Source organism: Parasteatoda tepidariorum, chromosome 2 (genome assembly GCF_982258835.1).
Source record: "Parasteatoda tepidariorum strain Cologne lab strain chromosome 2, Ptep-v5.0, whole genome shotgun sequence".
Taxonomy (NCBI): Eukaryota; Metazoa; Arthropoda; class Arachnida; order Araneae; family Theridiidae; genus Parasteatoda; species Parasteatoda tepidariorum.
The window spans coordinates 11,081,798-11,098,717 of record NC_141756.1 but is presented as its reverse complement, the minus strand read 5'-3'; the positions used below and the strand labels follow the sequence as shown (position 1 = coordinate 11,098,717).

Below are 16,920 nucleotides of genomic sequence, written 5' to 3'. Positions count from 1 at the left end.
AGCTTTTTTGCATCTATGTGCACACTAAATGGTTGCCAAGCTCCTTGCGCGGTCGAATATCGACATCGCCAACTGTTGAAACGACTAATAAAACGGCCTTCTTTTTGTTTATAAAAAATAGCACGAATTAAATTTCTGTTACACGAGTTTTGAGACTTTTAAATTGTTTTGATAGCATAGTTATATAACGTAATAGCTAAATAAATCAGAACTATATGCAGTAGTAGAGGATGATTACTTAAATACTATACCGCAATGGTCTTTTCTTAACTTGCAAAGGAGTACAGTTCTGCTACTTATCAAGTTATTCACTAGTGAGCATTGGTGTGAAATGATTTTAAGGTTTTTTAATTAGGTCATGAACATGTCAGTTTTTCTTTATTTATATCAATCAAATAAACACCAGAATCATAATTGATATGAGTTTGATCCCCAAAATATTCAAAAATTGAATACAAGAAGATGACTAGAGATAAAGTCGTTCCAGTCGAAATTCGATTGGTTCGAAAGTTGTTTGGGAGAGGCTTTGCATTGAGTTTCAGTTCACTGAAAAAAATTCCTGCTCAAATTACGGTATAAAGTACCGCAACTTAGGGCGCATTATCCGTAAAATCCATTTTCCGTAAAATCTTACAGTAAAAAGTACCGGCACTCTGGATGCCAGTACTTTTCACCATAATTTCATCTGGAATTCTTCACAGAGCAGCTACACCTCTGGAAGACTTTTTCCCCTGTGCAAAGGTGAGGCATTTGAGGTGACCATTTGCAAGCCTACTTAAGCTGTCCATCACCCTTGATTAGTAATTTGACTAAAGTTGGGACTTTTCGAATGCGATGTGGTTTTCTTTCAATCATCTCAATCAAACAAATATAAGAATCATACTTAGTATTACAGCCATTTTGCACTGTATTTGTCGATTAACTAATTTCATACGCAAGTAATGGCGAATATATGAACATGGTAAATACTTGCGACTCTTTACATGATTACTATGCATGCAGTTTAAAGTTATTCGCTACTTCTCGTTTTGATAAATTTCAAATAATTTTAACCCCTTTGCAATCGGTTAATTTTCAAGAAAACGGTCATAAGAGAGCCTATTTTCTTTTATCCCAGAAAATTATACCCGTAGTTGATTAGTGCTGACATCTAGTCTAAAATAAACTAACTATCTACAATTACCTTAAAAATATCCTGGTACTGCCATCTGGTGTGTAAAATTAGAAATAAAATTTTTTCCGGGGAAAAGAAATGAATTAGTTTTACTCTTATTGGCGAGTGACTACTGATTGTTCCAGCCCGGAAATATCACGGGAGCGAGAAATAGAGGGCGAAACCTCACCCCGTCATTTTTACGGGATCGAGAAGGAAGGTGTTAAGAGGAATACAAATATCAAAGAGCGTGGAAATTTCAAAGCATCGTTTAGAGTGGAAGACAGTAAAAAAAACTATCCACATTCTAATTTCGTTTCCTTTTTTTTTAAAGAAAGAAAAGGCTCTGCCATTACTTACTTCAATTATATATGAACCAGGAGGAAGAAGTCTCCAATATTCCCCTCTTTCTGTGGAATAGAACGTCATGTCACGGCCCCTTATCTTCAGTGCTGCTTTTGAAATTGGATTGCTACTAGAGTCTCTGATAAAACCTTTCACCCCTGAAAATATTTGAACATGCTGTTTGACTGTTGATAGTGAAATAGTTAGATACCGCGGGCATATTTAAATTCTATTCCCTAAGATTAATTCCTTAAAAAATAAAAAGATCTGAAAAGATCCAATTGGCCAACACACAAATAAACATTAATAAGCATTAAAGATTGATTGTAAAAAAGCATCTCTGGTTCGTTAGACAATAAAAGTCGTTACAAATTCTTCTTGCCTTATAAAATGCCTTACCTTTATGTACCTCTCCGAGAAAATGCAGTAAAGCTTTCTTGTTTTCTCTCCAATATCTTGGAAGCTCTGTCTTCATAGGAAACTTGCAACAACTAATTTCAAAGGTCACCTCCATTGTACCACCATAAACATAATTGTAGTCTTGCATACCTCCTGGACATGAAATAACAGGATTGAATGATTGCTTAATGAGAATGGACAAAGAGGGGATCAGAAATTGAGATATTGAACGACAAATCCGATGTAAATAACATTCGCGAAAATAATTAAGCGTCTTTTAAAATATTTTTATAAGCTGCCGATGAAAATTCGCTGCATGTGCGATATCTAAAACAATATACTACTCAAACTATTTAAATTCAGTCTTTTAGTTTGGATTTAATCATCATTAGTCAGTTGTCATCATTATCAGTTTTGAATTACACTATTGCTGTAACCTTTTTATTAAAGAATTTAATCCTGAATTCCATTACATAAGGAATAAATCACGAGAGTAAAATATAGATCACGAATATAGAAAAAAGAATATCGAATGTGCCACATAAGAGAATTGATATTTAAAGGGTTTGGTTTACTCGAAATAGAATGGAAAGACCAGTTGCTAACATAAACAAAAACCACGTTTCAACAACCCATCAGTGACGTAGTGTGGGATCAAGATACCTACACTTCGTCACTTGCAGGCATCCCATTGAAAAAACAAGTGCTTCTTGAGTGATAACGAGAAAAATTGCTTGGTAACTACTTTTTCGCTTACTAATGCTATAAATGATCAAATCAAATTTTAGAAAGCTGACAAAAAGTTGATTTTTTGAATTAAAAAAAATTCAATGTGTAGCTTGTTATTCAAGAATGCCAAAAATATAAGAAAACCAAATTTGAATTTTGAATCGCTTACGTTGACTATGGGTGACGTAAGCGAATCTTTGAATGTATTTATTTAAAAGTCTTCGACTATCTCTCATATGTGAAATATAATAAAATTGTTTAATATTTGAATTTCTAATTATTAAAATTTTGTTCAATCTCAAAATTAAAGCATAATCAGTCCCATGTTGTCACATGCTTACTAAAGTTGGTTACCAAACACGATTACCATGATTATAGGGAATTTTAAGTAACAGAAATTAAATGCACCGAATTTTTAAACTTCCAGTCGATCACAAATGTCCAATATAATAAGCAATAGATAAATAAATTTTGAAAAAAAATCGATGACACAAAATAATTACTTTAATTTAAAGTAATGAACAATTAATCTCACCCGTCAACGGGTACCAGGCTGCTCCATTTGTGGTTCCATTTGGAAAACCTGGCGTGCCATCTCTGCAAGGTATGCCAAGATGCATGTTTTCGTGGTTAAAGGAATAAACAGAAGAAAGGTGCCGGAAAATGTCGTCATCTGGCGTCAAGGAAGGCGTGCTAAATGTTGTGAACACTGAAAACAAACAAGTTGCTTTAAGAGTTAATCGCCAACTAAGCATTTGAGATTACAATTTTTATACAAACGTATGAGGGATTTCACCCAAATTTTGTTACATAAGCCTATAGTAGTCTGAGTAAAGAAGAAAAGGATGTCATTTAAAGCGATTATTATTAGTAGTTATAATACGTTGTAAAGAATGGGTATAATAGTGAATGTTTGAACCAGTGAATAAATAAGAGATGAATGATCAGTATTCAGTTTTTCTTTTACAAGTAATAAATTCAAATCTGCATGTTTTCTATGATTTCTCTGAAAAACAAAATCGTTTTCTTTGAATAAATCCACGGAGTCATTTAGAATCTTCGTCTTCCATAGCTTGGGACGGACGAGGGTTAAAACTGAAATGCAATAGCTAGGCATCTGATTGTTTTTTTTTAAATTTTTTCTTTTATTTTTTTTTTCTTTCATGTATTCGGAATTAATAACTTAATGCGATTTCTCTGAGAGTTTCTGAAGCACGGAAATGCGGGCAGCTCATTTCGCTCAATTTGTTTAACAATATTTTTATATTTAATTAACTCATACATTTTCTTAACAATGAAACTTTGAAATGGTTATGAATTTAAGAAAAAAAGCAAAAGTGATTTTAAAAAAAAAGCAAAAGTGATTAAAAATTTATAAACTGTGATATTTACTTTTTCCTAGTAAAAAATGAATTTAACAAATTTGTTATAGAAATGAAACTTACTATTGTTAGCTTCGTTGTCATAAGGGTAACTAGAAACTAAAGCGCCACCATGCAAGTTTCCTGAGAGGGCAAACTGTGTTTTCTCCAACCAATCTCTTACAGCTTTCGTTTCTGGCTGCTGTTGCTTATTGTTAGTTTTGAAAAAGTCAGGAAAGTTTCGGTTCAAGTCAAACCCTCGTGAGTTATACCTAAAAATAAAGGAAATTTCACAACATTTTTTTTTATTTAATGAATCTTAAAAGAACAGTATTGCTCGAAATATTATAAATTCATTTTTTTAGATCAAACTCAGTCAAACGGAAAAAGAATTAGAAGCTAAGATTACCACGCCATTTGTTTGATTGGTGCATAAACCAAAGTCTATTCGAACAAAAAGAAATTTAAACTGAAAATTTAAAGAAATAAAAAATTTACCGAGTAAAAATTTGCTTAAATGTATACAAAATCATAAGAACGGAAAACAATGCAAACAGTTATACATTAATACTTAGTGGCAAACCTTTTGTCATCAATAACAACTTGGCATTGAGTCAGGAAGATTTTGAATGTTGAAGAAGCAAAGATCTTCCATTCTTCATGAAGTTTGGAGAACTTTTCATCAACTTTTCTTGTCTTTTTTCCTATACGACGATACTCAAGCTTCAGCAAAACATCTTTTATAATGTTGAGTCCAGAGGATGGACTTGGTCAATTAAAAAGATTTGCATGATGGCTGAATAAGCTTGGGTCATTTCTCCGGGCTGGATCTTATTGTGTTGAAAAAGTAAGCAATGATCTTGCGAATTGAGTTTATGCAAGGAACGGATGTGTTTCAAAGAATGAAACGTATCTATGAACTTAAATCCATGAATAAATATGGGAACCTGGAACACATCCATTCCTCAATCCGACTCAAAGGATACACGGTCTCTCTTTCTCAGAGGATGCAGGGATGCTTTTTCTAGGTTCCATGCTTGCTGGCCTTCGTTCATTCCTCTCTAACCAACGGTATTCTTTCCTAACCAGTATATTTTTTTATAAACAAGATCTAAGAGACTCAAACCTTGAGAGCGTCCATTAAATATGACATTTTCTTTGCTGAAAGAAAGGTCAAATTATGGATGCTATGGCAAAGTATCCATTATCAGCAAGACGCGAAGTTTAAATAAACAAAATTCTTAAATTTAAATGTTCTTAATCTAAATAGCAAATTTAAAAAAAACATCGCATTGAATATTCCTTTTATTACTTTACTTACTTATATAAAGGTTTACGACTCTTCAAATAATGTGAAAGTGTTGCTACGTTCGATTCAGTTTAAACTATTTTTTGACAATTCTAGAAAATTTTGTTGACTAAACATAAATCTAACACACTTTTTTCCTTTACTAGAGCAGTACTTATTTCACAAATTATCGGGTTACATATCGTTAAACATTTAAATGGAGGATACCTTGTATTTATGGATTTTAAGAAAGTTCATAATTATTTCATCTGAATTTAAAAAGCTCGCATGATAAAATTGCAGTATTAATTTAATGATAAAATCAGAGAATAATAATGTGTGAACACTTACCTTCCCTGTCCCCCAGAACACTGCCCTTCAACAGCTGTTTCGAATCCGTCTGGATTCATAGAGGGCATAATGTGAATACGTGTTGTGTCTAATAGCCATCTCACATAATTGTCTGTATAATAGTTATTTATTAAGTAAGATATCAAATGGAGCATCAGTTCACGTCCTACAGCCTACAGACAACAAACAAATAAAAAGAATCAGTTCTTATAATACTGTAACAGTGAAGAAAATTTTGGGCACCAAAAAAAAAATTATGTTAAATGTAGTTAATTGTGATCAAACAAAATGCCACAGGACATCATAACAGACTTGTGTGCTTCAATAATCACCAAACTCGCATTCTGTTTTCGTGCTAGTGGGGGCTTAAGAGGGTATTTCTTCTTGTAATAAACGTTCATTTTGCTTTGATTTTTTAATCAATTAGTTATATCAACGTTGTAATTACGAACGCAAAATTCCGTTTCATTTTAACAATTCTTTCCACTCTGTAAAAAAAATGGATACTCGATAATCACGAAACTTTACTCGTTTTTGATGAAACCGTTTCCTGGTATATGCACTGAGTAAAATTTTTGTCAAAAAGACATAGCTACTATCTAATAATAAATAACTATCGTTAAAATAACTATCGTTTAATGTAACTATCGTTTCTACTTCAAAATAATTATCGTTTCTACTTCAAAATAACTATCGTGTCTACTTCGAGGGAAAAAATTCCGTCTAAATTAAAGAAATATTTCGTTATTTTATTTATTTTTTTCAAAAAGAAAAAAGAAACTCGTAGTGCTTAATATGTCGACTTATTTTAATAATTACTTTAACTTGGGCACCATATGGAGAGCTCGACACAACAAAGACAAATAGATAAATTACACTTATGCCCAGATCATCCCCGTACAAGGCCAACTTCTTGACCACCATACAAACCGATCAACGTAATTCGTCGATTTATTTTCGATTGTTTAGTCTTTATTCTAGTTTTTTCATTCAAGATAACGATCCCCCACAATGCACTGCGAAGAGGTTTCAAAATGAGGAAACAATTTCGTCATACATTCGCGTTTTGTCACAAATCACGTGATTTCGTTACGAAATGATTCTCAAAATTAACGAAACACTACTCAACGATTGCTGAATCGTCAAAAGTGAAAGAATATATATATATATATATATATATATATATATATATATATATATATATATATATATATATATATATATATATATATATATATATATATATATGCATTCGAATTTTTAAAACCTTTTTGCAGCATGTGAAAAATCATTTTAAAATTAAAATTAAATCGAGCATTAGTTCACGTCTTACAGTCTACAAATTATAACTTAAAACAAAAATAGTAAATGAATTGTTATAATGTAAAATTGAAAAAAAAAATGAATAGTTAAGCTAATCTTTTGTCAAGAGAGCTTTTGGTTTTAATTGAATTTGCAGTTTGTATTTTTTTTTTAAAATTTACATAGCCATTATAACATGTAGACATTTGTTTTAAAATTATTCGTTTTCTGATACTTATTTGAATTTACACATAATTTTTCTAGAATTCTGCTGTAGGTCTCTTTAAACTAGTGTTTCAACTTTGAGAAAAAATAGTCTCTGAAAATAAATTAACTATAATCAGTTCAAACAAAAATTTTTTAAAGTTTATTCATCAGAAAATACATTAAATTATTTGCAGAATTTTTCATTCAAACATTTCGTTTTAAAGTTAAAATCAGTCTATGTAATACTGATAAAATTTACTTATAAATTTATATTTACTTCTTCACATTTATATTAAAAATTATATTTTCACAATTAAATTGTTTTGTTTCAAATATTGATTTACTAGATCATTTGTATTATCTTTTGAAATTAAAATATCATTGTGTCCGCAATCTAATATATATAAAAATGAATGTCTGTGTGTCTTTTATAGACTCCTAAACCATCCAACCGAAAGTTATGAAATTTGGCATACAGATAGTTTCAAGAAGTGCAAAGAACGGGTATTCGGCTAGTATTTTAATGAAAACAAGTGTTTACATTACATTATTACTTTCCCAAGCCAGAATTTAATTGTAGTTTCTTAAAAAATGACAAGTGAAAGAATGCAAATAAACTACAATAAAATCAGGGAAAAAATAATTTTTCTCTTTACATCTTTAACAAACCATTTAAATAATTAAAATTCTGATATTTTTTTAAAACATTACTGATTAACATTATATCTTTTCATTTCGTTCCATAATTAAGATCCACATAATAACATAGCTATGGATTATATCTTTTCTAAAAATCCAAACACCAATAAAAAAAAATGTCCACTGGCACTCTACTGCGCATTAACCAGACAAAAGAATGAACGGAAATAGTAATAGTAATTTACTTTCACTTAAAAAGATTTGGAGAAACACATTTCACTTACTTCATTCCCGTGCATGTTGGCGACATATTTCGCATTAGGCTTTAGTAATGGCTCTTCATTTGGATAACGCGACAAAACCATTACCCATAATTCCCTTCCTGCAACAGAAAGATGAAAGAAGGGTTGTTAAATCATAATTGCACGGCATGCAATTGCAGAAAAATGTTCTACAGTCTAAAAGACTGGTGTAAAGATAAAATACCACATCATTGATATTAACTTTTAACATCAAAAAGAATTTTATCATGGCGAGTTGTTCTCGAAATGGGTTCTTTAATTAATATGAAAATAAACCATTTAAAGTATGTTTGGGAAAATAACAGTTTATTACTTTCCGTTAAAATGTAGATAATTAATTTTCTTCGCAAATAAAAAGTATCGAAATGATCAATACTTTTAATATGGACTTTTTAAGATAGAAAGCTATAATAATTTTAAAACTTAAGTTAAGAAAAGATACAAGCTATATTTTATTGTTTTTTTTAATTATTTTTACTATTTTTATTAGTTGAAGAGAAGTAAAATTTTAAATATTTGGCTTGTAGTTTTAAATCTTTTAATGAGAATTAGAATATTATGATATGCCTAACAGAGAATTATGCCTACATATAAAAAAACTTATGTAAATAGAGAATACTGTGAAAATGAAGTCTGTATTCTCAAAAAATGAAATTAATATTAAAGAGTGTAAGCAGCTGACCCCTCTCTAGTTATATCCACTATTGGACGATATTTCCCAAATTGTGGATTCTTCTCCAATTTTTTCGAGGATCTCAAATCCGTATCTGTCTAAAATAAATATAGTTCATTCAGAGAAAACTAGTTTTTATGCCTAATTTGTAATTTAAAATATAATATATAGTTTTTAATTGGCATATTTATTTTTAAGCTATTGAAAAATTAAGTTAGAGTCTCAACACGTGTAAATCCAATCAATAGATCAAAAGTTATTCAACGATATTCTTTTATTTTATTTTGAAGACAGTACAAGAATGATTTAGCTAGATCTCATAATTCTATGACTTTAGTCTAGAATTATAGTAGCTTTCTTCAGATTAAGTTTTTATTTTAATTTGCTGAATATTTGCGAGAAAAGCAAAAAGAAGGGGAAAAAAAGTCAAAAAGAAAAATTCAGAAATGCTGCATTGTTATCTTACATAAGTTATAATTTTGATACATTTTTTTTTCCAATTATAATATAGAACTTATTTTTTCAATATATTCACATTGTAAAGAGCTGTATGTAGAAATGATTAAACATAATGTACTGGAGTAGCTGATAATGTTTTATTTCATATTGTAAGAAGCTGTAAGTAGAAATGATTGAACATAATGTACTGGAGTAGCTGATAATGTATTATTTCATATTGTAAGAAGCTGTAAGTAGAAATCATTGACACTACGTACTAGAGTTGCTGATAATGTATTATTTCAAAGTGTAAAAAACTGTAAACAGAAATGATTGAACACCATGTACTAGAGTAGCTGATAATATATTATCGAATACTTTATAAAACTTTGTAAAAGAAAAGCAAATTAATTTTGAAAATATTAATAGATTATCATTAATGTGCGTGAAGTACTAGGAGTCTACCGCGGATGGCAACTTGTAAGCCCACCCAGCTTCAATTTGATCAGTAAAAACTTTTTTCTGAGAAGTAAAGGCAGTCGGTGTTCAATAAAAATCACATCCAACCGTTGGTCATGAAATCATTGGGCAAATATAACGGTTGCCATCGGGCACAGGATGGCTAAATGTAACAAATTGCGATTAAAAAATAGTCTGCCTTTACTCGCTCACTCCCCCTTCTTTTTTTGGTCAGAAATTCCCTAAGTAAATTTTATTGTTTTCTTCTTTCTTTTTTTAAATAAGTATAAATTGAGCCGTGGTAGCTCAGAGAGCTTTCGCCTTCGAGTGAGGTGACCGGGTTCGAATCCCAATAATGGCTAGTCGAAACGAATTCCGCACCCGACTCGTATCGACCACGGTGCTGACGTAAAATATCCTCAATGGTAGACGGATCATAGGTTAGAGTTCCCTTGCGGACAGGCTAACCGTGCGAGGATTTCGTTTTTCTCCTCTCCATGTAACGTAAATGCTGGTTAGTTCCATTTAAAAGTCCTCCTCGATGACAAAATTTCTTCCAATATTTGATCCAGAAGTTCCCTTGTCTTCGGGATTAGGTTCAAAATTACAAAGCTACGGAGTCAAAAATTTTATGCATAAACCTAAAATTGGGTCGGCTTATCAATGACGGTTACAAAATAAAATGAGCATAAATTAGTAAAATTTACACACGGTGCATTTTCAACGACAAAAAATTATTCTTCATAAACATTGTTTAGAACAGCGATGACCTCAGGGAGCTAAAAAATCGCTTCCAATTGAGGAGACCCAGGTTTCGTATCCCAGCGTTGGCTGGTTGATACGAATTCTGCTCTCGAGTGACATAAAATATCCTCAGGGGTAGATGGATGTGGTAGGAGATTTTCATTGTTTTTTTCTTTCCATGTAACACAAATGAAAGTTATTCAATCAAAAAGTCTTATATTAAGTTAGTTCATCACAATGCAAACCAGGAGGTCTCTTCACTCCAAAATTATAAGACTACTGAGTTGAACATTGATAGTCGTAAACTTAGGACGGCTGCTCGGCCCCGGATGTAAAATAATCTAAAATAAAATAAACACGAATTTATTATGAACATTTTATAGTATTCAGATAATTATTTTATTTTTCGATTGTTGCCTAAATATTTCTTTCTCTTTAGAAATGATTTATGTAATGTTTACTGTAATTCAAAAAGTTTAAAGAATAGCCCTACAATATAAAATTATGGTTTTTGTATTCATTTAAAATATTCGATTGTTTTTTTTTTTTGCTTTTATTAAGTGGCCACGTGTTTTAAAAAAATGAACCATGTTGAGAATGCTACAACTGACCAGTAATAAAATTTTACTAATCCCCCCCCCAACACACACACAAAATTCTGGAGCCATAACCTCCATGACTTTGAACTGTTGATAGCCTGGCTAAAAGCGGCACCAGAGGAGGCTGCAACATCTAACTACCTCATTATCGATCAAGCGATTTTCTAAGCAAAAGTTCCGACAGACAACTATGGTTAACCCCTCCTGTTCATCACTGGTTTGGTAAAAAAGGCCCTGGTGACGCTCTGGAGATGTAAGGTCGGCAGTTTCGCGATACATCCTCGGTTGTCTGGAATTTTCCTTAGAGGAAATTCTCTTACAACCAATTTTAATTTAAATTTATCCAGAGCATTTGGACTCATAGATTTGATACAGCTGAAACTATATTCCGAAGTATTAAAGACAACAACAAACAGAAACATTGGGCTAAGGAAGTTACTTTGTAAATTCAGAAAACAATTTAAAAAGTCAGATAAATTTAAAAAAAAACCTTGTTGAATAAATTTTTAAATTCAAAAATAAAACAATAAAGAAAAAAAGAAATTATTTCAAGGGAATGCGAAGAAACTATTTTAAATATTCTGTTACTAGGATGGAATACACAGAGGATAAACAACAGTCATTTGGAATTAAATGGCGAGACATTTAGAATTCCGTTGAAAGAGCTTTGACGGAAGGCCATTTCAAAGCAGAAAGTCATTAAAGAATTCTTGTTAAATACGTGAAATAACTCAATAGCTCTGCTTCAAAACTGTTACTGATAGTTATCTAAACATGGCCACAAATCTCCTATTATTCAATTATGAGGAATCGATAGAAAACGAACGTTTTAATCAATGCGTGCAATGGTACTGTCACTGAAATATTTTAAAATGGGGGCAATTTAGGGAAAAATAACAATAGAAGCATTTTAATGCAGCTTACTAACAAGAGAAAGCATTTAACGAAAACATAGGGGAAAGTTTTCCCTTTTTCGTGATTAATGTTTCCGCATGGAATTAATTATCGCGCAGTGGGTGGAAAAATTATAACTCTACAATTAATTGCGCCGCGTTAATTATATTCCCTTGAAGGCTAAGTTTTTGGCGTCTTTCTAGAGCCATTATGGTGTGTGTCTTTTGTACGGCCGCCAACCGATAGTTAGTCACGTTGTTTAAAATATAAACCGCCAACTTCGAAAAAGTCATAAAATGTTGATAACAGTTTCCTTTTTTTTTTATCTTTCTAATTTTTCAACAGAATAATTTTTCCTGAAAGATAAGCATTTAGGAGAGTTTTTCTTTTTATAAAACCCATAAATCTTGAATAACAAAAAATGTAAAATATATTTTATACTGTTTTCATCGGTATAAAAGTAAAATATAAGAGTTTTGTTCAAAGAAAGGTTCAAATTATACTTTTTCTAATAATGGCACGTAATTATTTCTTTATTCACATTTGTTTTCAATCTGAAATAACTGTATATAAAAGTTTGTATGATTATTTATGGTCAGTAAAATTTGAATTAAAGCGATAAAAAAGAATCTTTTAAAAATAATAAAAACTTATCGAATGCCAAAACATGCTTTTTAACACGGGCGTTATATATAAAGTGCTTTATGTTTTAATTAATTTTAATTCTGCAAATTACTACAGAGAATCGAAAAATTAGTGAAAATTTAAATAAATTGTTTAAATGTACAGTTTGCCGTGTCCTGCTTAAAAACCAGGTATTTATTTTATTATTATTTATAATGTTTCTTAAAAGGTGGCGCTGATAATTGAAACAAATATATTGTGATATTTTAACAATAATCAACAGTTGCGGCATTCTCAAGACGAGGTTAACAGACTCTGGAGCAAATATTTCAGTTGGAATGGTTTAGTTTTTTACACTTAATCGATATAAAAGAAAACAAATATGCTTAATAATAAATAATTTTGAACGAGGAAACTTATATTAGGAATCATTGCAATGGATTTTGTCTATCTGAATCGTTTTGAGGCAGTCTTTTAGAATCAATATTAGAAATTGAATCAGTTAGTAGAAATTCTCCTCGTTTCTAATCGTTTATCAACTCGAGTTAGTGCATATAAATTCAATGCGTAAGGTCTTTTAATGAAATTAATCAGGGTTCCCACAGTCTGGAAAATTTGTTAAAGTGGTAGCAAATGTAATATAAATCTAGATGCTTTAAGCTACCAATAAATGTTTAGTTTAAAATAAATATAAATGTTCTAGGAAAACTACCTCGGGAATAATTTTGTAATTTTCAAATGAAAGTTAAATTTAAGAAATTTTCACTAATTTTGAAAAAAGCCCTCATTTATTTTTTGTCATGGGAACTCTGTTAATTTGAGACTCGAACTACTGAATAGTTTTACTGGCTAGTAACAGCTGATATACCTATTTCTTCAAATCAGTTTGATAGTTCAAACTAAATCTGAGATTAATGGCATTAAAAAAAAGTTTGTTCGAATAAAATTCATGTTTCTTTTGTTTCAAATAATGTCAATAGTTCTAATCTATCGACTCAATGCAATAAATATACTGACTATGAGTTTCAGAGTCAATTAAAAACAATAAAATTAATTTATTCATTTTGAAATCAACGGGATGTATAGCTATAGGTTTACATCAATTGATTGGGACTCGATGATTGTAATAAATATTTTTCGATGAAACAGTGGTTTTCGTTTTGTATTGCATTACTCCAAATCTGCAGAAAAAAAAAGCATTGGTTTACTAAAGATGGGATATAATTAAATTGAAAGATTTTCTTATGTCTGAAGATAAACGGATGTCCTGCTTTTTTAATTAAATATTTTTGTCCTAATAAACATTAAATTATGTGATGTTACATCACCAAAATAGAAGATTTAGAAGAAGTTTATTCTTTCAAAAACGCGTTGAGAGAACAAAGAAGAAGTACAATCAATAAAAGCAATAAATTTTAGATTGTACTAATTTCCCTCCTCGTACTGGTTGAAAAGAAATTGTACGAATTGATTGCGTCAATTGATGATCCTCATTGATTTCCAGGTTAGATAGTAATAGCCTATCTCTCGTTAATCACTCATTTTATTCCTGTCCTACTTTTTCTTTCCCTTTTTCACTTTGTTCTGATCATTGATCAAGGACAAATATATTTTCCGCATTATTGGATTTTGTAAATATGAAGATGAGATTTATCACCTGCGTAACAGTCGCAGTTATGATTAGTGGTGCAAAAAAATCGTTTTCAACTTTTGGTTTGTCTTTGATTTGGTTGTTATTTTTTCTTATTACCTCTTTTCTTTGTTTGAAAGATATATGTATTTCGGTAAATGATAGCTTGGATGCTTTCCAATAGATAACAACTCGGAGACTTCCCTCTGACGGGACGGTAACTTTGTTTTGTTCATTTTCTTTTGATCCATGAAAAATAACTGGCATTTTTTTTCTCTCCAAATATTCGAAAACGACCCTTGTCACCATTATATAAAGAGATACGGTTTGTTTCGAGGACAAAAATAAAGAAAAATAATATCACACATTTTAAAATGGATATAAATATATGTATATTTTGATTTTATCACGGTTTTTAGAAGGTTTTTTTCCCTCCTACTCTCTATATGTTTATAAAAATAAAAACAGTTGAGAAGCGAAAATACTTTATATCATTAAGCCGCTTTATTTTTCCTTATACACGTTTCACTGTCAAAACCATGTATATTTTGAGTTGGAAACCAAGTATGCAATGAATGTTGACATTCTTGTAGTAGCTGCGGTGAATGCTCAAAAGAATAGCTAGATAATCTTAATTTTCACTAACGCCGGCAGATACCGACATTTGCCATGCACAGATATTGAATTCTAAACATACAAACTGTTATTTTACACACTCGTATCCTTTACGGCAGTTGTGCATGATAAATGTCAACATTGGCTAGTAAGGACGGAAAAAAATTATTTTTTACAAAAAATAATTTTTTTCAAATTAAATTTTTGTGCATCCACCGTTACCGATATTTCCTCATCCGAGTTTTAGAGATAATGATATGCAGTCGACGTTCAGCATAACGACTAACGTGGTCTGGTCGAAATCAGACGACATAATGTGACGTCGATATAACGTCTGTTTTCGGTAACGTTATAGAGACCTCGCGACCGTGTTCGAGCGTAAATTATAAAATATACCGTAACTATATATATATATATATATATATATATATATATATATATATATATATATATATATATATATATATATATATATATATATATATATATATATATATATATATATATATATATATATATATATCAGAAATTCGAAAATTTTTCGGAGTGTGTGTGTTTTCATAAATAAATAAAGCAAAACAGACAGATTCAAATAAAAAACCAAAAAATTAAAATTTATAGTAAATTTTAGAAAAAAAACATAAATATCTTTCAAATCTTTTAAATTACTAAGCGAGTGATATTTATGTAATTACTTTATAACAGAATTACATCAACTAACATGATTTTTACAATTAGTACACATTAATGTTCGTAGTCTTATTAATTTACTCAATAATTCAAACAAATTTTTTGATCAAAATGCTGCTCCAGGAAAGAGGACACATAATTTATTAATTATATTTTTTTTAACTTCTTAAGTTTAAAGGAAGTTTACATTTCTTAATTAATTTTGTATATATTTTAGCAAATTAGAAATATGTTCCAATTTTATCTAAAACATTTGTTTTCGAAGACTGTTGATTTTTAATAACACTCAGACTTTCCGAAGTAGCGAGAGGTAATTTAAATATTTGCAGTTCTCGACAAATGTATTGGTTTAATATGTGGGTAGATTCAGCATTAAAAAAGAAACAAATATTTCAAACATTTCATTATACTTTTTATTCATATTAAATAGTGTATGATTACGTTGAAAAAAATTATGGTCAAAACTATCAGAATATGATACCATTTACCGTGTTTCTAGAACTACGGAAACACCAAAAAGCTCAATAGTTTTTACAGAAAAGCTTCGGTAATGATTTAGGAAACAATAAAATGTGGTTTTATAATATGTGAAAAAATTTGGAGAGTTTGGTAAAATTTTGTAATTTTTTTATGATACCTTCGAACATGGCCTAACATCCATTTATTCGGTTAAATTTACTTTTTTATATTTTCTACTAAATGTGAGGTAATAAGAATTATAATTTTGAAAACAATAATTTCTGGTAAACTTCATGTATGAAAAAATTACCAAATTAATGGCTTAAATACCGTATATTTTGACAGATTAGTAGATTTATTTAGATTTCACATAATAAGCGTCAAACTAAATGGCTCAAAGTTCTAATCATAAATATGTTAACTAATTTGTATAGATATATTTTTAGTTACGTAATCGGACACAAAAGCATGCTTTTTCTGAATAAAAATAAGTTTTATTCAGATGAATCCATATTTTTCAACCTCAATTTGCTGAAGAATCTGAAAAATAGAAACAGTAATAAGAGTGGACCCTTAATTTTCATTTTCCTTGTTGAATATGTCACCATTCAAAAGATAAATTTGCCTATTAAATAAAATGTATTGTTCACTTTTTATTTATCTAGAACCAATGGACCGTTTCTCTAAAAGCAGAAAAATTCCAGAACAAATCACAGTAAATAAAAAATACTGGCACCCTGAGTGCTGATACTGTTTACTGTAAAATCCACTTTTACCGTAAAGTTTTTAGGGACAAAAAATTTGATGTATAAACATTTGATAAAATTTGATAATTTTATGATAAAAATTTGATATTTGCTATTTGATTCAGGAATAAAATATTCATAAAATTTTTACAGTAATATTTAAAGTAAAATTACTGAATTTTTGTAATTATATGAACATTATTGTATAAATTACGGTAAAAAGTATTTTATGGTAAAATAGATTTTATACAGGTTGAACTCAGGATGCCATTA

General features: G+C 30.0%; 1 protein-coding gene across 2 annotated transcripts in view; it reads right to left on the bottom strand.

Annotated features, from left to right (window-relative positions):
• Nucleotides 1-16,920, bottom strand: part of LOC107448812 (carboxypeptidase D) — a 248,890-nt gene that overhangs the window by 23,525 nt on the left and 208,445 nt on the right. For both annotated transcript variants that reach the window (XM_021146849.4, XM_021146846.4), the window contains exons 3-8: nt 8,059-8,156; nt 5,627-5,799; nt 4,072-4,259; nt 3,162-3,335; nt 1,898-2,050; nt 1,514-1,656 (exon numbers count right to left, since the gene is read on the bottom strand). In XM_021146849.4, the coding sequence (XP_021002508.3) occupies nt 1,514-1,656; nt 1,898-2,050; nt 3,162-3,335; nt 4,072-4,259; nt 5,627-5,799; nt 8,059-8,156 (929 nt within the window). The remainder of the gene's footprint in view (nt 1-1,513; nt 1,657-1,897; nt 2,051-3,161; nt 3,336-4,071; nt 4,260-5,626; nt 5,800-8,058; nt 8,157-16,920) is intronic.